The sequence below is a fragment of the Panonychus citri genome, unplaced genomic scaffold (assembly GCF_014898815.1).
Source record: "Panonychus citri isolate SS breed McGregor unplaced genomic scaffold, ASM1489881v1 Contig00077, whole genome shotgun sequence".
NCBI classification, from domain to species: domain Eukaryota; kingdom Metazoa; phylum Arthropoda; class Arachnida; order Trombidiformes; family Tetranychidae; genus Panonychus; species Panonychus citri.
This window is the reverse complement of record NW_026515482.1, coordinates 1,849,922-1,876,817: the sequence shown is the minus strand read 5'-3', so window position 1 is coordinate 1,876,817 and position 26,896 is coordinate 1,849,922. Positions and strand designations below refer to the sequence as shown.

At 31.3% G+C, this 26,896-nt stretch overlaps 5 protein-coding genes across 6 annotated transcripts; 3 read left to right on the top strand and 2 right to left on the bottom strand.

Annotated features, from left to right (window-relative positions):
• The first annotated feature begins 88 nt into the window (after window positions 1–88).
• Window positions 89–1,641, top strand: LOC128387272 (ras-related C3 botulinum toxin substrate 1). Its single transcript, XM_053346460.1, has one exon. The coding sequence runs from the start codon at window positions 401–403 to the stop codon at window positions 977–979; it is 579 nt and encodes a 192-aa protein (XP_053202435.1). The 5' UTR covers window positions 89–400; the 3' UTR covers window positions 980–1,641.
• Window positions 1,268–3,532, bottom strand: LOC128387273 (ubiquitin-conjugating enzyme E2 variant 2-like). Its single transcript, XM_053346461.1, has 4 exons — window positions 3,389–3,532; window positions 2,795–3,059; window positions 2,240–2,365; window positions 1,268–2,089 (listed from the first exon to the last, which is right to left on the bottom strand). The coding sequence occupies exons 2-4, from the start codon at window positions 2,963–2,965 to the stop codon at window positions 1,949–1,951; spliced, it is 438 nt and encodes a 145-aa protein (XP_053202436.1). The 5' UTR covers window positions 2,966–3,059; window positions 3,389–3,532; the 3' UTR covers window positions 1,268–1,948.
• Window positions 3,533–3,669: 137 nt separating this feature from the next.
• Window positions 3,670–9,344, top strand: LOC128387271 (glycogenin-1-like). Of its 2 annotated transcripts, XM_053346458.1 has the most exons (6): window positions 3,670–3,964; window positions 4,142–4,280; window positions 5,052–5,516; window positions 6,089–6,275; window positions 7,093–7,251; window positions 7,895–9,344. In XM_053346458.1, exons 1-6 carry the CDS (start codon window positions 3,949–3,951, stop codon window positions 8,234–8,236), a joined length of 1,308 nt encoding a protein of 435 aa, XP_053202433.1. In that variant the 5' UTR covers window positions 3,670–3,948; the 3' UTR covers window positions 8,237–9,344. The 2 variants fall into 2 exon arrangements, with proteins under 2 accessions (XP_053202433.1, XP_053202434.1); XM_053346459.1 differs by lacking the exon at window positions 7,093–7,251.
• Window positions 9,345–9,784: 440 nt separating this feature from the next.
• Window positions 9,785–26,873, top strand: LOC128386991 (trissin receptor-like). Its single transcript, XM_053346126.1, is given in 4 exon segments — window positions 9,785–10,351; window positions 22,960–23,136; window positions 23,139–23,915; window positions 25,838–26,873. Coding segments are annotated over 4 exon segments (1,443 nt in total). The 5' UTR covers window positions 9,785–10,158; the 3' UTR covers window positions 26,134–26,873.
• LOC128387001 (N-acylneuraminate cytidylyltransferase A-like) lies at window positions 23,974–25,119 on the bottom strand. Its single transcript, XM_053346137.1, has 3 exons — window positions 24,669–25,119; window positions 24,383–24,595; window positions 23,974–24,313 (listed from the first exon to the last, which is right to left on the bottom strand). Exons 1-3 carry the CDS (start codon window positions 24,949–24,951, stop codon window positions 24,114–24,116), a joined length of 696 nt encoding a protein of 231 aa, XP_053202112.1. The 5' UTR covers window positions 24,952–25,119; the 3' UTR covers window positions 23,974–24,113.
• Window positions 26,874–26,896: the final 23 nt, after the last annotated feature.

Sequence of the window (26,896 nt, the reverse complement as noted above, 5' to 3'; positions counted from 1 at the left end):
TGAGATTTAAATCGATTTTCTCAAAATCGATTATTTCGATTAATCGAATTAAATAGAAAGAAAAATTTTTTCTTCTTATATCAACATTTCATCTTCTCTGTAAACTTGATATTATTTTTCACTTTGTCTCTCAGTGTATTTTTTAATTAAATCCTAGTGTTAAACCATAAACAATTTTGTTCTACTTTTTCTAATTGTAATTTGTATCTATTTTATATCAACGTTTGTTAAAAATTGTAAACCTTTAACACCTTTTGTTTTTGTTTATTGTTACACACCAACGGAACTAAAAGTAGAAGAAGAAGAAAAAGAAAAAGGTGAAAAGAAAACCGAAAAGAAAAGGAATAGAATAAAAAATAAGGAACAATTGAAGAATCAATTAAAGAGAATAGAATTTACAATGCAAGCTATTAAATGTGTTGTAGTCGGTGATGGTGCCGTGGGTAAAACTTGCCTATTGATCAGCTATACAACCAACGCCTTTCCTGGTGAATATATACCAACAGTGTTTGACAATTATTCAGCCAATGTAATGGTAGATGGTAAACCAATTAACCTTGGACTTTGGGATACAGCAGGACAAGAAGATTATGACAGATTAAGGCCTTTATCTTATCCACAGACTGATGTTTTCCTAATTTGTTTCTCTTTGGTCAATCCAGCCTCATTTGAAAATGTTCGTGCTAAATGGTATCCAGAAGTAAGTCATCATTCACCCAACACACCTATTATACTTGTTGGTACAAAACTTGATCTACGTGATGATTTAAAAACAATTGAGAAACTTAAGGAAAGAAAATTGGCTCCCATAACTTATCCACAAGCTTTAACCATGGCCAAGGAAATTGGTGCTGTTAAATACCTGGAATGCTCAGCTTTAACCCAGAAAGGATTGAAAGCTGTCTTTGATGAGGCCATTCGAGCGGTTTTATGTCCAGTGCCCAAAATTAAAAGGAAACGTCGATGTGTTCTGTTGTAGAATAGAAAAGTCAACCTTTTAAAATGAAGAGAAAAATATCTTAAGAAAAAAAGAGCCCAATGAAACGAGAATTTTGGAAAAGATGACTACTGCTCTCTCTCTCTCTCCTCTTTCTATCTAATTATCTCTCTCTATCTCTCTCTTTCTCTTTCTCTCTCTTCCCCTTTCCATTTTCTCTTACTCCTTCTTCCTATTTCTATAACAAATTTCTGTATATCTCTCATCCTCCTCCGCACTTTTCTATCTTCGTCTTCCTTTGCCTCTTCCTTTATCTCTCTTTTCTCTCTCTCTCTCTCTCTCTCTCTCTCTTTCACGTTCTCTCCCTCCTTTTATTTTCTGCTTAATTTTTTCTCTTAATTTCACTTTTTTCCCTTTTTTGTTCTTCCCATTTCTTCAAATTTATTGTATAACTATCTCAATTTTCTCTATCGCTTTATCTCTTTCACCTCCCGTCTCTTTTTCCTTTGACTTTCTCTCTTTATCTTCCTCCTCTGTCTCTCTTTCCTTTTCTTGTTCTCTCACTGTTAATTTTCATCAAGTCAATCAATTACGAATGATCATTGCGCTGACTGATGTATCTCTGAGGCCACAGATTAACCGAATTGAGACAGAAAATCAAAAGAAAAATAAATAAACGGATGATTCTAAGCTAAAAAAACAAAGTGATTAATAACAATTTGATTATTTTGTTGCTTTTTTTTCTTAAAACTTTAAAGTCTTTTTTTTTGTTTCGTTTTCCATAATTATATGTAATTTATATATATGATAAAGTTGGTGTCTTAATCCGTACGTGCACAGAGAGAAAGAGAGAAAGGAAGAGAGAAAGAAAATATAAGTGGATTAATCATTATAAAGAAAATCAGTTTTTTGTTGTAATTGTTGTTTCACTTGAGGTTGGATTTGTGTTTTTGGATTATGGTGACTAACACATAGATTTTTTTGTTTCAAAATTTTTGTTTTTGTTTTTGATTAAAAAGTAGAGCTTTCCGGTGGTTGAGTTAATTTCATATTTTCCTTAAGTGTCATTGCACGGCGAAGCTCTTGCAGAACAGTTTTTATGGAGTAATTTCTTTGCCACCTTGCTAATACAGGTATACTCCTACGGTCAACCTATTGTGTGTGAGAGGAGAGAGAGAGAGAGAGTAGAAAAGAAAATCGAAAATTAGATCTCAATTTTTGGCAACAAAACAAAACAATTAATGTTTTGTCATGTCGAATTATCTGTCATGGTTAAATGGGAGAACTTAAAATCGATCTTACAACTCCATTACTCTCGTTGACACCGTTCATTTTTATTTTGGAAATAAATCTAACATTTGGAGGCTCATCCGGATAATTTAAACCACATTCTACTTTAAGGCTGTAAATCCTATTTTCATATGGAGTCTGTGGTTAGAAAAGGAGAGAAAGAGAAAAAATAAATTAGAAGGTTTATACATATGATGTAAGTTTATGTTTGGTAAGAAAAACATGAAATAAATGATTAGTGATCATGTTAAGAAAATTATGGCGATCAACAGTTCAAAGTGATGGAATGATTATTAATAATGTTGTGGATGTTGATTTAGTATTAAATTGGGAACTAATTTGAAAACGAATCAAAAAAAATTTCATGAGATTTTCCAGATAGAATATATAAGCAGACAGAATATTCTTTTTTTTTTCGGTCCATGCACCAAGTTTTTTCTTCAGAATTTTGGGAAGAAAGGAAGAAAGATAAGAAAAAAACTAAACGAAACGAAACAGGGCAGAAAAAGTTGAACATCTACCAAGTAAAACGGGTAAATTTGATAACGAAACAAGAAAAATAGTTACCCTTGGAGGGCCAATAATCATTCCAGTCCATTGAGTTAACGTCATGTCGGAATCATCTTGAAGGCCCCAGCTGATGGTTCCATCACTGACACCCTTCTGGCCTTGTTCAAGTTCCTCTAATAATCTAAAGTTCCTTGGAACAACAACTGTTCCTGACATGTTGACTGACATGAGGAATTGTATTTATCTGTGTTTATATCGGAAGGAGAGAGAGAGAAAGAAAGAAAGAAAGAAAGAAAGAGCGAGAGAGAAAAGCGAATACCACCTTAGGAAGAAAAGAAAAGAAAAAGAAATTTTATAAAATGAAAAAAAATAATATCAAAATGAAGACAAAATAAAAGAAAAGAATAAAAAAAATAAAAAGAAAGAAAGAAATAAACAGACACACAGAGAGAAAGAGAGAAAAGATAAAGACAGAGAGAAAAAAAAGAGAAAGAGAGACGAAGAGAGAAAAGGAGAAGAGAAAAAGGAAAAAGAGAAAGAGAAAGAGAAAATGATACAGAGAATTAAAAATGATCCATTTAAAAAGGTAATGTAAACAATTGAATGGGTTTACTGATTAACCATTCCAATAGAATAATTAAATTGACTCACCTTAATAAATAATTAATTAACTAGAAAGATAAACGCACAATTAATAAAAAGAGAGAGAGATAAATAATTGAATTGGATTTTTCTTCAGCGTTGGTTAGATGGCGTGAGAGCTTCAAGCTGAGCTGAAGAACTGCTGTGGCGCCACCGGCGAATTCTAATCTCAGCTTATCATCGATTAGAAAGAGAAAAGAAAGAGAAACGGTTAACCGGTGGCGACACTTTTCGGCTTTTAAATGGAAATAATTTGTTTTCTCTCATAATTTTGGTTCGATTTAACTTGAAAATCTTAATTACAATTTAACAGCGGAAGTTGATGTTTTATCTTATTTCTGGTTTAATTTAATTTAATTTCTCTATTTCCAGTGTTACCATATCTTCATTTAAAGTCTCATTCGTTTAATTGTGAACAGTATTCGGGTGATTTGCTGTTATTTTATTTCTCTTTTTTGTTCACTTTTCTCTTCACCTCTCTGTTTCTGTTTGTGTTATTGCAGAATTTACAATATTGTCTTATTGATTTTGTTGTTTATTGAATTTTTGACTTTTATTCATTAATTAAAATGGAACAAATAACAGGTAAATTGAGTATTTATTTGGATTTTGAAAGAGTTCATTTATTGTTTAATCTTTACCTTTCTCATGGTTTCATAAGGAGAAATTTGGAGAATAGAATTTTTTCAAATTCTATTCTACGATTTTTTTTAAGGGTTAAGGTTAATTTGATTCTTTGTTTTTTTTTTCCTTCGTTTTCAGGTGATGAAGCATTTGTTACCCTTTCCACAAATGACAATTACTGCCTTGGTGCTCTAGTCTTGGCTCATTCTCTGAGAAACGTTGGTACTACAAGAAAATTGGTTATTCTCGTTACCCCATCAGTCAGCTCAGATATGAGGTTAATAATTTTTTTTCTTATCTACAAATACTGTTATTTAAATGTTTCTTTTTTTCTCTCTCTCTTTCTGATTGTTTACTGATAAATTATCAGAGGTTTACTAATATTTTTTTTCTTCAAGGACATTCGAAAAGATTATATGCTCGAGGTCATTTCTCAACGAGTTTTTACTTTCCCCGTCTTTCTTTTCTCTCTTTCTGATTGTTTACTGATAAATTATCAGAGGTTTACTAATATTTTTTTTCTTCAAGGACATTCGAAAAGATTATATGCTCGAGGTCATTTCTCAACGAGTTTTTACTTTCCCCGTCTTTCTTTTCTCTCTTCCATTCTTGCCTCTCCCTTTTTTTCCAATGAATCTTATGCTTTTTTCCATGTATCATCCACCAATCATACCTGTTCTCATGAAGCTTCTATTCCTATGTCATTACTAATTGATTAATTTATACCCTTTTAAGGTGTTTTTCACTAACCATCATCATCATATCATTTGATTTCCTCCTCTACGATTGTCATTGTCAATGTTATCCTTTTTTTGATTCGATTCCTAATTATTACTACGAAGAAAAGGGAAAAGATCATTACAAGACAAATGTTCTCTCCCAAATTCTTTAACGTTTTTTAACCTCGCCCTAGACTTGATTCAAAATTAGATTTGAAATTTCATTCATAACTGATTAGTTTCTTTCCATTGAACCAGAAACATTGCCTCAAATTAATACTGTTTGACAATTATTTCTTATAATCCTAATCTCTTTTCTATTATATCAGAAAATGTTTATCCAAAGCCTATGACCTTGTCCAGGAAGTTGATGTTATGCACAGTAATGAACATAAAATACTCGAAGTTATGAAACGACCAGAATTAGGAGTTACCTTAACCAAACTTCATTGTTGGCGATTAACACAATTTAAAAAGTGTATCTTTATGGATGCTGACACCTTAACCTTAAAAAATATTGATGAGCTTTTCCAAAAAGAAGAATTATCCGCTGTTTGTGATATCGGTTGGCCTGATTGTTTTAATACAGGTCTTTTCGTCTTTAGACCAAGTGAGCAAACCTTTGCCAATCTGTGTGCACTTGCTTCCGAAAGTGGTTCATTTGATGGCGGCGATCAAGGATTATTGAATACCTATTTCTCTGATTGGTCTACCAGTGATATTTCAAGACATCTCTCATTCATTTATAACATGAGTTCAGTTTCAACTTACTCTTATCCTGCTGCATACCAGAGGTGAGGAAAAAGGATGTCAACGGAAAACATTCAATTATAAATATACAATTTATATTATATTCATTGTATATTTAGTAACATCAACTGTTTCCTCTTGTGATTCCCCTTGTCATTAGACTTCATCTTTGTTTTTCTGTCGTTGATGCAGATTTTATTGTTGACGTTGTCGAGAATTTTTTTTCAAAATCAATGTTTTCTTCTTGAAGGTAGAATCACACATAGAGAGCGAGAGAGAGAGAGATAGAGGAAATAATTGATTCGAATTTTTCATTTTATTGTATCTTCTAAAGTGTATCCATTTTTCTCTCTCCAGGAAGAGAGAAAAAATCAAGGAAGAATGATGTTTCAGTTGAAGAAAGAGGTTTTCTGTTCAAAACATTCTATCTATTTTTGTCATTTTCCGTTTCTAATTATATCTTATTTTTTTTTCTTCATGTCTTTTCATCCATTTCTGGATCATCTCTATTTTTCTCGTTTAAAACCATGGCTATGTCATTCTTTTCATCATTCTCCTTCTCCAATTAACAAATTTTTGGCTTTCCATTGATGATCATTGATACATGTGAATTCAGATTTGGTGATACCGTTAAAGTTGTCCATTTCCTTGGTGCTCTCAAACCTTGGATGTATGGTTTCAATGCAATGACCAGGAAAGTTATACCACCCGCAATTGGATCACAGACACAACAATTGGAACACGTTCAAAAATGGTGGGACGTTTTCATCAACCAAGTTCAACCTTATCTGTCTTCCGACTGTGTGAGTATTAATCGAGGTTCATTGGTACGATTCTCAAAAATTGAATGTACTGAATGGTCCTGGGCTTAAAAGAATACACCAAATTTGCTTTTTGAAAGTGTCATTGAGTCAAGGAGATTAATTTGAAGAGCAGAAACTACGGAGGATATAAGTTAAAGGAAAAGAGCAACTCAAGTTAACCCCCACCTAATCTAAAGAAATCAAATTAATCCTCCAATCATTTACTATTTGTCTTTCACGCTTTTTTTAAACACTCAGCTATTTATCCACTGAAAAAGTACTTCAACAATTGTCTTAATCAGTTAATTTAATTTCAAAAACTCCACGAGTTAATCTTTAATTTATATATAAAAAGCTTCACTTAATTTCATTTTATCATTAAGTGGATGAAAACAAAGTTAATCAAATTAGATTGATAAGTTTTCAATTGTTTGAACTAATCAAGTGAAAGATTCCCTTTATATTTGATTTATGCTCACTCTTTTTTGTTAATTGTCTCTTACCTAACATTTGATTCCCATTCAATCAATTTGCTAAATTATCTAGTGTCTCTGTCTCCTTGTTTCTTACAATTAGCTGATCACTTTAATTTGCCAATTGATTTTTTATTCATTATCTTTTGAAGGATAATCAGTGATTAAATTTCTCCATGAAATTAACTGCTTACCATCAATTTTTTTCTGTTTGACTGTTGCTTGCTTTGTTAATTGTTGCCTTTTTTTCTGCATGCCGTTGATTGTCTCAATGATTATCATTAATCATTTGCTATTATTAGGTTTTGCTTTTCAATTTGCAAATATTTTCTTCGACCTCATAGGCTGGTATATTCACTAAATTTGGTAAATCTACTTCACATGAGTCGCAACATTTAACCAATCAAGATAATAATGATTTGCATGTTAATGATGATAATGATAAAGATGATAACACCTCAATCCAAAGGGATAATACTATTATTCTAATTAAAGAATCGGAGGTAATCCAAACCAATCAGACAATTAAAGACAACACTGACAACCGGAATAAGCTTAATTATGTTGATGCAACACCTTCACCAACCCTAGACGATAATAATTTAACAATTAACACAATTATCTCATCGCAAACTAACACTTCTAATGAAAACATTGTAACAAATGTTAATAATTTAAATGATGATAAATTGTTAGACAAAAGACTTAAAGCTTGGGAGAAAAATTCAATGGATTATCTGGGTTTAGATAGTTTTGATAATATTCAGGCTAAACTTAATCAGGCTATCGGATTAAAAAATTTACCTCATCTAATTAATAGAGATAAACAATCAGCTAATCAGCAAAGCTCAACAAAATTAAGCAAACTATCAACTCCATGTAATAGCTTAGACCTCTCGGTAGGTAAACTTATTCAAATTTCTCTCTCAATCTACTTTCATTCGCAAATTTACAATTCCACTAATTTATTAACATTCTGATTCAATTTTTTTCATTCTATTCTATTTTTCCTCTTTCTCTCTCCTTATTCTTTCTCTCTCTTTTCAAGATTCTCTCTCATATTCTCTTGATTAACTAATTTACTTGACTCTTCAATCTTTGAATTTCCACTCTTGAAACTAATACATTTATCTTTTTCAATTCTAGTCTGGTTTGGCTTCGCAATTAGCTAAATTACGTCTTGATTCACCAACTGATAGTCATTATCCTGGAATCATTGGAAACTCTGCTCACCTTGATGATTACAGTCGTAAACGAGCCTGGGAAGCTGGTTCAGTTGATTACTTGGGTGTTGATTCATTTGAAAACATTCAAAAGAAACTTGATCAAGCCATTGGTGAAAATCCTTACTTTTTACCATCTGAAGAATCATTTGAAGGAACCAGTGATGATCAACCAGCTTCATCATCACAACAACAGCAACAACAATTACAACCCACCGAGGAAATACCTTCATCATCAGCAACAGAACAACAATCAACTGAATAAACCTGAAGAAGGAAAATTACTAAATACTTCTCTTCCTTCCCACTCATCACTCGGACATCATCAATGTTATATCTTTTTTCCTACTTCTATCATAGATTATCTTCTCCACTTCCACCCTACCCACCTTCTTATAAGAACCTCACTCCCTCCTCGATATACTATTATTATATACATATTTTAACTTCCATTCTAAGAAATTGAATCGAAAAGTGCCTAAAACAATCAGCCAAACAAACTGAAAAATTCTGAATCTTACCAGTTCTAATTAGTCATTTTCTTTCTTAATCGACAAGACTCAATTTGATTGTTTTCTTGTTTATTAATCATTACTTTTCCTCTTACAATTGCCAATCTTCAGCCTTCACTTTACCTTTTTTCCCCTGAAAATCATTACACATCGAAAATTTATCTCAACCCTTTGGATACATGAAATGATTCAAGCTTTGCCATTAATCTTTATTGAAATTAGATTTAATTGTTTTTACATAAGCACTTAATCAATTGTTAAATTTTTCTTTGTTCTTAACACAATGTTGTTTTTTTCTGCCAATTCCTTTGCCCTTTTCTTTGCTCTCTCTCTCTCTCTCTCTCTCTCTCTCTCTCTCTCTCTCTCTTTTCTTGTCTTTTTCTCACTCGCTCTATCCTCACCTTATACCATTCAGAGGATTAAATTGATTAGAAATTGTGATAATCAATAATCTTAATTATGGAAAAGTCATTATTTATGAATCAATGAAAATATTTATTGTATCAGAAGGCAATATTAAGGAAACAATCAACTAATCAAAAGGATTAATATTAATAGTTAATCTTAAATCTTTATCCAGCTGATACAAGATTAAGAAAATCTAAATTGTTACTATTCATTTGTTGACAAAATCTTTAATTGTATCATCTAATTGTGATTGTGAAAAGCCAATAACAACAATTTATATAAATATCTATGTAATAATAATAATAATAATAATTAATACAAATGTTATTAAAATGATGCAATGGCCAAAAAATATAATTTGTTGATCTGAAGTGTGAGAGTGATAACATTTTTGTAACTAATCAAATCAACAATTAACTCGCTAATCAATAAACTTAGATTTTATGCTCTCAATTAGTATCAATTTTAATTAATCTAAAATGACATTTAATCAATGACAATCAAAATTCATCAAGTTAGTAACTAATTAATTTTTAATTAATGTGAATTTGATTAGTAAATTGTGATTAACTAATCAACAACTTATGGTATTATCATTATTTAAACGATTAAGATTAATAAAAACGCTTTGATTAACTTTAATTGCAAATTAATTAGTGGCAAAGATAATTAAGTAAATAAAGTTACGATTAAATTGTAAACAATTGCTAATTGTTTGGCTGATTAACTAAATTTAAGACGATGAGTTTAATCAAGTTCAAGTTAACTTGCTGAGTCGGTCCAGTGTTAATATTATTACTGGAGATAAATTTAACTCCCAACTAAATTAAACTAAATCACATCGACTCAGATAACAATCAGTTGATTATCAACAAGTTGATCAAACAGTTTACATTGAACTTGTAAATCAAAAGTTATCATTGAATAAAAAAATGATTTAACAATTAAATCAATTGTCAAAAATGAGCTTACCGATTATTGAAATTGTAAAACAATGTTTTCAGATATTTATCATCATGGGCAACAATTAACATCACAATTAACTATCATTAATAGTAGACTCAACTTGAAGCCGTTGCAATTGAATGCTAATCATTTACAGTTAATCATCACAATTATTATAAGTGATTTAAATTGTTTGCGAACTCAATTAAGTGATTGTTTTGTTGATCTAAAAAACTACAAAAATGGAGTCAAAACTATTCAATGGATTAACTAATTGTCGTCTCATCTTTAATTGTGGACAATTAACTCACTTTCAATTGATATGGTGCAACATTATGAGTTCAATGATCAAGTTAATTGTAATGAAAGTTATCTCGTTTACTTCATAATTAACAATGATTCAATTAAAATGAATACAAGTTATCCGGATGAAGGTGATTCCTTATTAACTAATAAGAGCTTTAAAATTGGACTAATTGTTTTCTACATTTTGATATTTTTCTCAACATTTGTTGGTAAGATAATTAACTAATTAACTAATAACTAATAATTATTGATCTTTAAACAATTAACTAATAGCTCAATTCAAAAATCAAGCCTATCAATTTCAATTTGGTTGAATGAAAACTTTTCCCCTTTCACTAATTGTTAAGTTTAATTGATTAGTGTTGGATAAATTTGTCTGAATTTGCAATTAACTGATTTCAATTGATGACAATCAACAAAGTTAATCAATTTGATTGATTTGAAAATCTTACTAGTTGTTTATTTACTGTAATTAATTGTCACGATTTGCTTGAACAATTAAGGATTAATTTGTTTTTGTGAAAAGTTTTATTATTATTAATATTTACATTTACTTTTGTTAATTCAATTGTTTACTTAAATTGTTACGTTACTTTAATTATTATCCAATGATTAGGTAAGTGTTTTCAATGTTATTCAGTCAATGAAATGATTAAATAATCAATGAAATCAAACAATTGAGCTAATTATTGATCTAATTTTACCTTTAACTTTGATTGTAAACATCTTACCAATACTTGTAGTAACCAATTAGTCTCAATTAAATTGTAACAATCAAAGAAATAATATAATTTTATTTACCTTCTAAATTAAGATAATAAGAAAAATAATTTAATCAATTGTGCCACTGGTTAATTATAAACATTCAAAGAGTAAACAAAATAGTTGATTAAATCCACGTACAATTAACTAATTGTAAGAAAACCAAATCAACAATAACAACCTAATGAATTAAACTTTACTCTCAATGAGATTTAATAATAAAAAAAAAATTTATTCCAATACAAAGTTAATTAACTTGAACGATGAAAGCTCATTGATTAATCCGAAAATTTTGATAATCGCTAATCACATATCAACTAAATCTCATCGCTTGATTGTTCATAAGAATCTCGATCAGTTAAATTGCAATCGAATTATTATTGTTAGAGTAGATCGTATTTAGAATAGAAAATAACTTTAATAGGTAAATAATCAAGAAAGGGTATAAGGGGTAAATTATAATAGTTGAAGGTATAACGTTTATGTTTTAACAAAGGTGAACTAAACTTAACTGGTTACTTGTATATTGCCTACACAAGACTTTATATACAAAAGGTAAAGGTTACCTTGGTCAAGGTGACAAAGGTGAATTCACCTTAACGACAAAGAGGGGAATCAACTAATTGATTCTAACAATGTACTTGAATGTACTTAGGGTTGACGTTACATTAGAATCTTCTAGATCCTAACACCGTCCCTTAACGTAAACCCAATTCTTTCGTGAATTTCTCATGTTTAGTACGTCCGAGGGCCTTTGTGAAAATGTCAGCAGTCATTGCGTCAGTGCTGAGATGCGAAACCTTTATGTTTCCTTCCTCGACGTGTTGACGTACATTGTGTACTCTTATTGATATGTGTTTGGTACGTTTGTGGAACAACGGGTTTTCTGTTAATTTTATTGCTGACGTATTGTCATTAAAAATAACCAAGGGCAGACTGACGTTCCTACCAAAACCAATCTCACTTATCAATTGCTTTAGGTATATTGCTTCATTAGTAGCCTCTGACAAAGCGGTATATTCACTTTCAGCTGAACTTTGTGCCACAATTGATTGCTTCTTTGAATTCCAGGCAACACAGCCATTGGCTAACTTGAAACAATATCCAGAATAACTTTTACTGTCTTTATTGTCCGAAGCCCAATCCGCGTCGACGTATCCTACCAATCCAACGTCGTCAGCGTCACGTATTTCAACGTCACTCGAGATACAATCAAAATGAAGAGACAAATTCATTGTGCCTTTCAAATATCTTAGGACTCGTCTTGCTGCATTCCAATGATCGGACGTTGGACTTTGGCTAAACTGTGCTAGTCGATTGACAGCGAATGTAATGTCCGGACGTGTGTTCAATGATAAATGTAACAATGATCCAATCAAGCTCCGATACTGTTGAGGATCAACTTCAGTACAATTTTCATTCGGAATTTCAAGTTTGACATTCAATTCCATTGGAGTTTTAACTGCCTTACAATCTCCCATTTGTTGGCTCTCTAGTAACTTAGTGATCGCATATTTCTGTGACAGTTTGATCACTTTTCTCGATGGTCTCTCAATTTCAATACCAAGAATATATTTCGATTCTCCTTTGTCGCTTATATCAAATACCTCTGCCAACTGTTTCTTTAAGGTATCAATAGCGTTAACGTCATCAGATGCTATCAATAAGTCATCGACGTAAACAGCGAGTATTAAATTGTGACCATTAACGTTGCCAACGTACAAACATCTCTCAGTTTCGCATCGTACCAACTTCAATGACGTAAGGACTTCATGAAGCTTTGTGTTCCACTGACGTCCACTCTGCTTCAGTCCATACAAAGAGCGATTCAACTTGCAAACGTAATCAGGATGTTCTCCATGAACGAATCCTTCTGGCTGGTCCATATAAATCTCTTCACTTAACTCTCCATTCAGGTAAGCAGTAGAGACGTCCACTTGATGAATATGGTAACCATTCTGAACAGCAAGTGCAAATAGTAGTCTAAGTGATTCAGGTCTTACGGTAGGTGAGAATGTTTGATCGTAGTCAATACCATAACGTTGACTGAATCCACGTGCTACTAATCTTGCCTTAAACTTATCAACTCTTCCATCCTGATGAAATTTCACTGCAAACACCCAACGTGATCCAATTGTCTTTTTCTTTGGTGGTAACTTAATCAGATCCCACGTTTTGTTTTTATAGATTGACTTTAGCTCAATCTCCATTGCTTTAATCCATTCTTTTGCGTATGGAGATGCCAGTGCTTCCTTAACGTCTCTTGGAATGGTAATTTCATCTTTGATGTTTGATAACTTGTCACTGCGACTTCGTGTACTATAGTTATGCTGACCTGGTGTACTTGGCTTTCTGGGAACAGGAGGATCTGTTTTTCTTGGACGACCTGGTTTCCTCCTCACTGGCTGACTCTCTACGTCCGCGTTAGCGTCAGCGTCAGTGTTGACTGAAGTTGTTGTGACTGACGTCACGTCACCCAGAATCTCTTCAACTTCACAACTTACGTCCTCTTCAGCGTCAGTCTCAATATCAGCGAAAGATATTGTGACTTCGGGCTTAGCTTCAGTTGTCACATCATCAACGTCACACAATTCAACTAATGAATTTTCGTTGACTGACTTATCCTCTCCTGACAACTGAGGCTCTGACGTTTCAACACTGACCATATCGTTAACTGGCTCTATGAAACGTACGTCTCGACTGTATTTTGACTTGAGACTATTCATATCCAGCATCCGATATCCTTTGTTGGTATCACCGTAACCAACCAAAATCATTTGCTGACCCTTTTCAGCAAATTTATGTTTACCATGACGTTTATCCAAAACATAACCCACAGATCCAAAGATACGTAAGTGACGTAAATCAGGCTTACTACCTTTCCAAAGCTCAAACGGCGTTTGTCTTTCGTTTGCTTTGTTGATGACTCGGTTACGTATATAAGTAGAGAAACAAATGGCTTCGGCCCATAAGCGCAAATTGTGTCGTCCATCTGACAAACAGCTTCTAGCCATCTCTACCAACGTCCTATTGATACGTTCAGCAACACCATTTTGCTGAGGAGTATAAGCGCAACTCAACTCGTGACGTATCCCTTTTTCTCTAAAGTAACCTTTCAACTTCGAATACTCTAGTCCGTTGTCTGTTCTAAAGGTTTTCAACTTTTCTCCAGTTTGTCTTTCCACTTCAGTTACCCATACTTTGAATGTATTCACGACTTCATCTTTGAATTTAATTGGATAGACCCAAACATAGCGACTGAAGTCATCAACGAACGTTACAAAATACTTGGCCCCTCCAAGTGATTCAGTTGCTATAGGTCCACATAAGTCCGAATGTACCAATTCAAGTTTCTGAGTTGAACGGGTGACTGACGTTGAATACGTTAGCTGTGACGCTTTACACTTCAGACACGTATCACAATCGCTGGACGTGCTGACGTCAGTGTGAAGCCCCGTCACTGCTCCATTCTTGATCATTTTCTCAATGTCACCAATGTTTACATGACCAAGACGACGATGTAACAACGTTAAATCAATCCTTCTCCTTGAGCTATGAAGGTGGGATAATCTTGTTGCATTTATACACTTGACAAACAAACTCTCAACGGCTGAGAATGTAATCAGATTTTTCTTGTTTGTTGAAATAATTTTAGCACAACGATTACTAAAAATGACTTTCATATGTTTTTCCGTTGCTCGAGAAACAGAAAGATAATTAACTGTCAACTCAGGTACCAGAAGCACTTCTTGTAGAGTAATTGAATTACCATCCACGTTTAGTTTCACTGTACCAATACCACTGACATTTAATTTTCTTTCATCAGCTAACGTCACTGTACGTCCATAAACCTTTTCTGATTGACAAAAGTAATTAACGTCACAACAAATATGAGACGTCGCTCCACTATCTAAGATCCAGGTTGATTTCTCCATCTTTTGGTTTCCATCAAATGATCTTAGCTGAAAAACGCTATCACCTTTAGTCTTTTCACTTTGTTTATCTGACTTTTGACAATTAGCAGCAATGTGTCCAAACTCATGACATTTATAACATTTTCCTTTGAATTGCCTTTTACTTTTCTTTCTTGAGTCAGAACGTATTCTTAGTACGGACGCTGACGTCGACGTGGTGACGTCTTGTTTCTTTCTCTCCTCTTCTTCCAAGAGTTTAACTTTAATCACTGAAACCGACGGCAATTCATCACGAGATGACATGGCAACCACAAAGTTCTCATATGAGTCTCCAAGACTAACTAATAGTAAAACGGAAAGACACATATCTGGAAGTCTCATTTCCAAAGTCATCAATTGGTCTATCAACCCCATAAACGTATCCAAATGCTCGTGCATTGGTTGTCCAGGTTGAATCCTTAATGTTACCAATTTCTTAAACAAATTCACCAAGCTCGCTGGTCCTGTCTTAGCGTGAGCCTTTTCCAATTCATCCCAAGCTTGACGAGCTGAGCCACATACCTTTATTACCCTGAAATGTTTGGGTTGAATACACAACGTTAGTAACGCTAGAGCACGTTCATCCTTTGATGTCCACTCTTTATCTTTAACCTCCGGTGGTTCACCGATAACCGACCAAACTTGTTGTGTCACTAAAACACTTCGCATTAACAAACGCCAGGAATCATAATTTGAATCTCCAAGTTTTTCTATGTTGGTTAAATTTGACATTACTACACGACGTTGATGTTCACAACACTTCACTACAAATAACTAATATAAAAACCGATTACGTTTCTTGAAACTTTAAGCACAAAATGAAAGATATTAACTAGATTAGGTAAGAACCACGCTCTGCTACCATGTTAGAGTAGATCGTATTTAGAATAGAAAATAACTTTAATAGGTAAATAATCAAGAAAGGGTATAAGGGGTAAATTATAATAGTTGAAGGTATAACGTTTATGTTTTAACAAAGGTGAACTAAACTTAACTGGTTACTTGTATATTGCCTACACAAGACTTTATATACAAAAGGTAAAGGTTACCTTGGTCAAGGTGACAAAGGTGAATTCACCTTAACGACAAAGAGGGGAATCAACTAATTGATTCTAACAATGTACTTGAATGTACTTAGGGTTGACGTTACATTAGAATCTTCTAGATCCTAACAATTATCCAATGATAATAACAGTGTTCGCCATCGTTATTATCATTTGATTCAAGAATGATAACCAACAATTTAGTTCTAATCATAGAGATCATGTAATCAGAATCTTTCAGAATTAGAGATGAAAAGTAAACAGGCTCAATATCAGAATCCATTAAGTATTTTGATTTCAAATTCTGTAAATAATAATGAGATATTTTCTCAAGAATTTGAATAACATTTGATATGGAGATTTGTTCAGGTGAATTGTATATATATCGAATATAGAGTTTCGTTTGGAATCAGGAACAATAGAGGAAAAGAAAATATTACAAAAATAAAACATTTCCCTCGATTAGAACCTTGAAAAGTTTCTGTTTTTTTTTCTTCCATTTTTCATTGAACCTTTTTTAGAACTTGGAGAGTTTCATATCCTTGACTTATCCATTACAGCGACATTGGTAAGTCCATTGTCACCCTGGTGATGCTGAACATTTGATCAAGAATCACAGGGAAAATAATAATCACTCGATCCAAGAGAAAATTGTGATTCTTTGGCTCTTCCAATTAATCGTAAGGTGTAAAGGATTTAACTGAACAGTTCTTTCCTGAATTGTTCTGATAAACACCAAGATGAACTTATAGCTTTCACTTTTCATTCTGAATCCTCAGTGAAATCCCATGACATTGGTGAGATTTGTTTCTTTTCTCACTGAATTTCATCATAAACAACAATTAGATTGGCTCATGTTAATCAGAGCCATGGAGAGTGCGGTAGTTAATCTAATTAGATCGGATTAGTGATAATCTGATTTTGTTTTTTCTCTCCTTTTATTTTACAAATAAAAGATTGAAATTCTGAAAAAAAAAGATTCGAATTCTTGAACTTTCTCTTTTTTAGAACTAATTAAATTTTCTCAACAATCTGATGATCTTTTGTCAAGGTAATACTTTCGTTGTTTTTGTCAACAAATTTTATTCTTTTTCGTATCTCATCCGTTTCCAGGAAATTTCCATTTCCAGGTCTTGTTTTTCCAAGAATTAGGTGCAAGAAAGTTCTGATAATGAGGAAAAGTTTCTTACCTTCTCATGAATATCTGATGGATAGAAAATTCTGTGTAAAAATTGAACAATACCTGAGTTCCACTATTCAAGCTCGAAAAGTGTAACTATATAAAGAAATGTCTGGTGTAATATTGATAATCCTTATTGAAATAACTTTCGAAATTGAATATCACCATGAATACCTCTACATAATAGATTGATACAAAATATACTATGTGAAAGTTAAAAACTCTTAGAAAAATTTCATGCAATTGTTGCTGAAAATTTGATCAACTGCCTGATTCGAGATAGATCAATGTCGATGATTAAAACTTATTTATATTCTCAGTATCATGTAATATATTTACGGAAACTCAGCAAGTTTATTACCACAAGAATAGAAAAGTAACCATAGAAAATTTTCTTCGATCACAATAATCATATGATATCTTTGGAAAATGATAAACAATTTGATAGGAATTCAACTGGTCTGAGATGACGATTTTCGGTTATCAGAAAAACATTGGAATATCTTTATTCAGATATATTCGGATGTTTATTTATACGATTTCATTTCCAAGTGATTACTCGATAACAAGATGATAATGTTTATTAACTTTACGAACTCGGATCTTCAGAACTTTTTCCCTATCATTCTTAGCATTTTCCTAAGGCTTTGCTTTTTCTTTCTAACAAACAGGGTATACATATGAACTATTTTTCTGCTGAATTCTTGAATGAAATTTCATGAAATTTTCTTTCTAAATCATAATCTAAACTTTTCTTTTCTAAAGATGTGTGTAAATCCATTTTAAATCAGATTATCTTTTTTTGAAAGATTATAAACTAATCCTTTTTGTTAGTTTCTTATTTCATCAATTGATTTCAATTTCAATAGTTGATCAAATCGATTATCATAATAATCAACAATCAATAATCCATAAGGAACCATAACAATTGTAGATTAAAATTAAATGTGAACAATCAACTAATGATAATCTTTTAATAACCATTACAAATGTTATGCTGGAGTTTACATTTAGATAATCAAAATTAATTGTGCTTTTCATTTGCTGATTATAATGTCAACTTTATCCTTGATTGTGAAATTGATTATAATCGTTAGGATAACAATTATTGTGTAACAATTGCCTAATTAATTTCCAATGGTTAAACAATTAAATTTTACCAGGATTAGTGAGTAAATATTTGGATATTTACTCATCCATAGAATTGAATTTCATAGTTGAATATTTTTTTCCCAGAAACATTTCTACTGAACTTTTCACCCAAATAATCAGTTGATAAACTGAAACAATTGTGAATGAATAATATGAATATTATAAAATTGGATTGAACTATCGATTTTTGAGAGAGAAAAGAACAATTCAAAATTCTTGAAATTCTCGTAAAAATTTACCCAGACAGATATTAGATAATATCATGAATATCTGCTAACTCGCCTGAGGGTAACTTGTTGATCCTATGAAACTTTGATATTAAGTAACTTTCATTGAGCAAATATAACAATTCAATATAAATCTATTAAGATAAACTTGAGACTCAATCAACTGATTGTCTCCATAAATTAGATTAACCATAATTTCATCTTGAAATTGAACACATATTTCAACTCAGATCACAGGATAATCTTTAATGGTATTTGATTGAATTTGGAACTTTTTTCTTGCTCTGATGCGCAAAAATTTTCACTATCAATCCAATTGTAATCATATTAGTCCACAGATAACAAGATAGTAGAGATTGAGAGTTAATCTATGGATTTAAGGTTGGATAACCTGTGAGATTATTAAACAGGGAGACTATTAACCTTTCCCTTGTTTCCTTGTATGCGAAAAATATTAAAAAAAAACTCAATCATTGATTCACATTGATTCAAATTGATTCAGTTGATTGAACTTCATGAACATTTGATCATAAAAAGTTGATTCAGACTCTCAGAGAATCGTTAGTATTCAAGTTCAAGAATTTTTCTCATATTTTCCTGTTTAACTTTACGATTGATAGTTAATCAATCTAATTATGAGTTACAATCAACCGGGAAATTGATTATTGTTATTATCTAATTAATATGAAACAGTTTCTTGGACTAATGATATCAAATGGTTGATATAAATATCCTGAAAAAGTGGCAATATTGATTCAATATATATTGATAAATTCATCTTATTAATCAATTGAGATTAACTTGATCATATGTTTCGAGTGGTGATCAAGTTAATCAATTACAATTTAATTGGATATACTTTTTATTAATGTATCAAAGTTAGGATACTATGTAATTGATTGATAACAATCAACGTTCATTTTTATCTGTGAGCTCAATTGTTGTCATCGTCATATGAAAATTAACTAATTTCTTATATGATAATCAATTGTTATTATGCTAATGGGAAATAAATTGAAACAAAATACTCATGATTAATGTGATTCTTATGGAATCATATTAACATCTAATTTAGATTCAGAGAGTTGTGATAATCAGTTCAAATTGTTGGATATTATTAATATATTGATATGAATACATTTGAATGAAATGAAGTCAAATTTAATTTTCTGTATCCTGTTTCACTAAAGTAAATAACTGAGGAAAAGTTCATTTAAATTCATGATAATTTTGCGAAAATAATGATAATAGTAGCAATTAATTTCCTCTTCGACTTCATTCATTTCCTTTCGGCGAGACTTCATTTCATTTTTTATGACTTTGAAAACGCTGATTTGGAGATAAATGTTCGGGACTGTTAGCTAATATTAATAACAAAGAAATCTCCAAATAACTTAATCAGTTATTATCATGGGGAATGAGTTTGAGATTACTAATCCAATTCTGTTTCTTATTTCATGATGGATCCACATTGTAGTTAACTCACCTCTGAATTTATTTTTTAGTCCTGCAATTTGAGTTGATAGAGTTGCATCTGATTTCTGTTGATAGTTGAGATGCTTTTTTGATAGAAACAAGGAAGATATTTGCTTCTTGTTGTCCATTCCAATAGTAATTGGCTGCGTTCAAAATGAAGCTAATAAAACTCGAGTGATTAAAGTCATGAACCAAGAGACTTGAGCAATTGAAAGATAAATAACTCGATTTTCTTAGTTAATTTAAACTGATTTGAATAAATTGCTAGCAGTTCTCAGTGATAGATTATAATATTATGATCACGATCTCACGTTTGTTTTGTGATAATGTTTGATAACTCGATAATGTTGCTTTAGATATTCCTGTTCTGGTTAAAAGTAATTTAATCACTTCTGCTGGGAGTTTTTTCATTCTATTCCAAGAAGTGAGTAATTATTTTGATTGCTTTAAATAATAAGTGATTGAGAGATAAACAGCAAAAATATCAATAATAACAATCAAATTCTGAAGATTGGATTGATCTTCGAGTGATAATCTCTCTCTCTCTCTCTCTCTCTCTCTCTCTCTGAAATGCTATTGATGAACTTTTCATGATATACGAAGGTTTTTCTCTAATTGGAAGTTAACGATAGAGAAGTGAAGTTTGTTGTTTGTGAAAAATAAAACGAAAAAAAAAAAAAGTTCAAAGTGTCTTGGGATTGTTCTGAGCTCTGTTGAAGTAGTTATCAGTTTTTTAAGATGATCAAAGATACGATGTCCGGTTGTATTGTCACAAATCTCAAAACAGTTTCAATGAGAAAACTTTGAAAACAAACTGTGAATTTGATTCCCTCAACATTAATCAGAATAAGAGTCAACTTAAAGGTCTTTCCACTTGTAACTATTAATATTATCACTATTTGGTTATTGCTGATTGTTGTTGATGATCAACTTTTTTGTTTATATCAGTTTCATGATATTTATTTTGACCTTCGAAAAGTTTGTTATTGTTATTGTTATCTTTATCGTGTTCTTAATAAGCATTTAGCTCAATTGATTCTGAAGAATCAATTTAAAGAAAATCATTGAATTGGAACATAAGAAAATTCTTAATTCTGTTTCTGACACAGCTCAATTCTAACAATTCATGATTAATTAGTCAATTTTCCTTCATCATTCGATTGATTAATTTCATAGAAATTGAAGTGAACATTTAATTGTCCAATTCGAAAAGTTATTAACTAATTTCAAGAACAAAATTCTCAGTAAACTGAACTTAATCTCACCCAAAATTAGATAACAATTGAGTTGAATTACTATGAAGATAAACAATATGATTTAATTGATTGTGGAATTGATTTAATCTGAAATTAATCAACTGACCTAAATTAACTGAACCTGCTAATTTACTTGTTGATTTGTAAGCAACTTTTGCTCCAATCATCATGTTTACATGGTGAAAATGAATCAATTGATTGAATATTTAAATTGTCAATAAAAAGTAATTAAATTGTTGTTATTGTGAGAAAAAAACTCCCAGAGAACAATTAACTTTGACATTATCATAGTAACATAGAAATAAATTTTAATTGCTTGTAAGGTGATGTTATCAATGTTATTAAGTTAATTTCCATCATGAGAATGATAAAAAAAAGTTTAGAGGTGATTAATTGTTACTGGACAATTGAAATCAACAACAATTTAACTGGACACCGGATAAATCACCAGGGAACATGAGAAGCTGTAAATGATTAGATGAATGGTCAACAATTAAAGGAGATTTTTTTTTTCTTCCTTGACCTTAGTTAATTTCTTATAGGTGTTAATTGTTTGTTATCATGATTAAACTGCAGTTGATATGGTTAATTGTACCATCTCAATACAAATTGAACACAAACAATTAACTTTTCAAGATAAGGTTTCAATACCTTTTTTTATATCAATATCATCAATACTTCATGACGTTTGCACCTGATTGTTGTTTGGACAATTAAACAACAACAATCAATGATTAACTTGATTATTTAGATCTCAAAATGTAATTATTATTACCTAATTGTTGCTCTCAATTTTCCCATAGAATCAAATTTCTTCACTTATTGACCAGTTAATCATCTAAATGATGATGATGAGATTTTCGTTTTCTCGAATTTCATTAGAACTTTTTTTTTATTTTTTCTTCTTTTCAATTTCTCTCAGTTAATTGTTAACATGATTAGAAATCAATTGACCTGGAAAATTAGGATTTAATTAGCTGAACTGACTGAATGACCCTAATGTTTTGACATCATTAAAGTTTATCATCGGTATATAATTAAGCCCGTAAACTGAATTAACTTATATTCGATCAATACTAAGTATCGAATTAAATTTAGTTCGTATTCAAACTGATCATTTGGACTTATTTTTTGTCATTCGACTCTAAAGTTCAAAGATTCCGATTGTCGAAGTAGCAATTAAAATTTTCTCTCTTCAAGATGATTAATTGTTACCATTTCGAAGACACTGATTAACATGATTATCAATTATCAGAGTTCAACCTTCATTTGATACATTGAACTTGACTGAACAATAATACCATGGAATCAATTTGAAGGGAAATTTCTGAATTCTCAATGAAATTAAACTCTACCAGTTAATCATGATAATAATAATCAAGTTAATATCATTTTGAATTTCCGTTTATTTGCTTATCTGTTTATCCCTTCAACTCAGAACTGTTCATTAATGCTAATCAAGTTAAATTAAAGCTCATTCCTGAATATTACCCATGGTGATTTGCTCAGTAATCACCATGAGATAAACTGATTAACAGAATCATCAATCTTACCTTAGAATTAATGAAAAAAAAAAGTTATTTCAATTCCAAGACTATTTAGTTATGTCTCTTGTCCTTGACTTTGAACACAATTAATTGATTGTTTAATTAGTTTAACAATGTTTAGATCAAAATGATTTATTATTATTATTCTATTAATTGTTACAAGTAGTAAAAGAATGAATCTATTTTTAACTATTTGCTGATTTTCTGTGAAATTTCTGCAGGTAATTTGGTGGTCATTCTAGTGGTCATTTTACAGAAGAAAATGAGAAATTCGACAAACTTTTTTTTCACCAATCTTGCGTTCTCTGACCTTTGTGTCGGATTCTTCTGTATATTTCAAGATTTATCTTCCTTCCTCCAACCAACATGGCCTTTCGGTGTGATCATGTGTAAGATGTACCATTTACGCAGACAATGTCCTACACGGCTTCCATATTTACTATGGTCATTATTTCAATCGAAAGATATATTGCCATTTGTTATCCAATTCGAGCTAAAAAAGTTCTACAAATGAGAAATTTTCGCCTCTCAATAGGTATGGTTTGGCTTCTTTCGGCCATCATTTGTGCACCAAATCTTTGGATGTATGGGGTAGTCGCAGTGACCAATAGGATGGACGGTACTGACCACATTTGTATGCTTCAAAAGCTCATTTATAACATAAGATTTTTCAATATGATCAATGCTTTACTACTCTTCCTTTTACCAATGATATTAATGTCATTTCTTTATATACGATTGGGTCTTAAGTTGAAATGCCGTCGATTTGATTCACCGATAACAACAACAACTGTCCTAACATCATCTCTATCTCGTGCTAGCACTTCTACTCATACAACTACTACCGCAACTACAGCAACAACAACAACAACAACCACTACCATTGATGGTAACTCACCAACCTCTTCAACAACGATAACCACACCAAAAGCAATCAATAAATCAGCATCCGCACCAACATCTCCTATTGATGGTAAACGAAGGCATCGATTTGTTAACTTATACAAATTACCAATAACTCATCATAATCATCACAATTCAGGAGTTAACAGTTTCCGAACGGAAGAAGTGACCTGTGCCATTGTAAGTCAACCTCCGTTTACGGGAGTAAAGTGCCTATGGAAGAAAAAAGGAGATTCCTTTGAGGATTTCAGGGCAGAATTTGCCAGATCTTTGGGTAAGAATTCATCTTTCATTTCTTAATTACTACTAGAACAATCAACTAATCCAATAACTCAATGTTCACCATCACTTTAATCATCAAACGTTTCATCATTTGTAAATTGTTTCGTTACAAAGTTGATTTTCCCTTTAGTTCAATACAATTGAGATCGATCTTGATTGTTAACTGATTACCTTGGAAGTTCAATTCGCCTCATTTAATAGTTTGAGGATCTTCGTAATGTAATTTAATCATTAATTCAATGAACGGGATCTGCCAAAGTTCATCAAGTTCAAGGGACATACAATTAGGAATCTCTACAATTGTTGATTTACTTTCACTTTGTAGTAAATTTTTTTCCAAAATTAGTTTGGTCTTTGCAACGTAAAAGTGACCAGATTCAATTAGATCACCTAAGAGAACAATTAAAATACATATTAATTAATGAATGAGAAAATTAAATATTACAATTGAATAATTACCAGGCCAGTCTTGTCTTCGTGGTCTTTGTTGAGGATTAAAATTAAGTGGACTAACTGATTGGTCACAATTAACTGACCATCGTAAATGATGAGACTTAGTTACAGAAAAAACTGAATCCCATGAACCAGAATTGATTAAATCATAAGCTTGTTTGATATAATTAATCTTTAAACATGGAGATGTACATTGGATTAAATAGATTACACCAAATTCTGAGGAGAGAAAATCAAAAATTTCCAATTTATCAAATTTGCTTTTTCTTATTATCCAAATAATATAATTTACCTTGAGTAGAGACAAGAAAATCTTTAACTGAATCAATTGATGAACATTTATCTTGAGATGATGATTGAGATCGATAATTGATCTTAACTCGAGGTGAAATTGATTGTGACACATCAGCGATACGTTGATCATCCGTTGATACCCAAATATCATCAAGAAAATGACAACAATCAAGAACCTTTAAGCAATAGGCAATTAAAGGTAATCCATTGATCGGGAAGATATTTTTATCTCTGATTGATTTGCTTCCAGAACGAGCCAATATCAGAGCGAAATGTTTCATAATTTACCGGCGACAATCAACTAATTAACAATCAAGTTTAGGCAGAAATTGATAGCAAAAACAACAAATCTTAATCATTTAGATTCTTAATGATTTATTTTCACCCAAAGTAAACAAGATGGAGAACCGATAATCGAGTCGATAGATCGATTTGAAAACATCGAAATGGGCAGAACTGTCCAACCGATCGAACTGAAAAATGTCCAACAAACACAGATCACTAATTTGAGCTTGGATGATACTCAATTGCTACATGGAAAGGTCAACAAGGTTACACGAGGAATAAAGTGCCTGAGGTCATTTGAAATTGGCTTGAAAACTTTCAAGTTTTTCAATTTCTTATTGGATTCTAATAATAAGCTAATCAAGATAGAAACTGTTTCTATTAATACTTTTCCGAATCTAATTTTAATATCATTGAACTGATAAAATATCTTATGAGTTAATTAACTGATTATCTAATTGAGTTGTAAACATATAACAACTAAATTGCGATCGTATATCAAATAGCCAATATTTGATTTTATCGACCAAATTTGAGTAAATTTAATATCGACTTTTACTAAGTAAATATTATAACCCAAATACAATTTAATCAAAAACGTTACCAATGGGATTTAATCAATCTTGAGATAATCTAATGATGATCAAAGTTAATCAATTGAAAGATTAATTAACTAAATTAGTAACACAGAGAAAGAAAAAAATATCAAATTGTTTACATGATAAAATATTTTCTCACAAATCAATTGATCACAAAGTGTTGATGACGAAAGTTTCGATATTCATGATTGTTAGAACTTTTTTTATCGCAAATTCGAGAAAAAGTTTCAAGAGTAATTAAAGAAATACGATAATTAATCTGAATTTTTCTGCCGATATTTAGGTAATTATGGTAAACAACCAGGTCGAGGGACTAAAAAAGGATCTGTGATCAATTCCCGACGTCGAGTGATCCGGTTACTTGTCGTGGTGGTTTTGACCTTCGCTCTGTGCCACTTTCCGATTCACCTTCGTAAGCTAATCCAAGATTGGTACACGGGATATCAAGAGGCCTCGGTCGAGGGTCGATTGGCGACAATTGTGACCAACATGTTAATGTACATAAATTCGGGACTTAATCCGATTCTTTATGCTCTTTTATCATCTAAATTTCGTAAATCATTGAAAGGATTATGTTAATTGTTGTATTAAAATACTTGAGACAACACAATTAACTTGGTTTTTTTTGCTATTCCAATGATATTAATGTTCATTAAATCATCAGAGACTCAATCAACTACTTGAAATATAATTACAAAAGATTAACAATTGATTGATAATTTAATCCTTTGCATTAATTTAAAATGAAACAATTTAATCAGCACAAAGTTTGCTAATTGTTTCAATCTTTTGCTAAATACTCATTGATTAAAGCAATTTGAATCTTCAGGGATTAATCACTTAGCTGATCATTAAACAAGCATTTTAATTGTTGTGTCAGTGAATTGGTGATGATTTAATCAGCTAATTGTAATGATACGTTTTTTAATTTACTTTCACAATTTGGTTTAAAATTGAAATGATTAACCTGATAGTTTGTAAACTCGTTCAACTATAATTAACTTGACCAAGATTATTGATTAATTGATTGATTGATTTGTTACCAATCATATAAAAGTAAATAGAGTTTATTAAATTTTGATTGTTCCAATAAAAATTGTTCTCGATACAAACAAATTTAATTTAATTCAGTTAATCGTTAATCTTTTTTTTTATTATATTTACCTTTCAAGGTTCATAACCTCTGATGATTAAGATTTAATCAACTTATCATTGTTATTATTTCATTGATGTAAAGTTTAACAATTTAATATCATTCCAATGATGAAAACAAAACTCTAATTAAATTAATTCATCTTTTATCATGTTAATCATCATCATGACAATCAAAATAATCAACAAT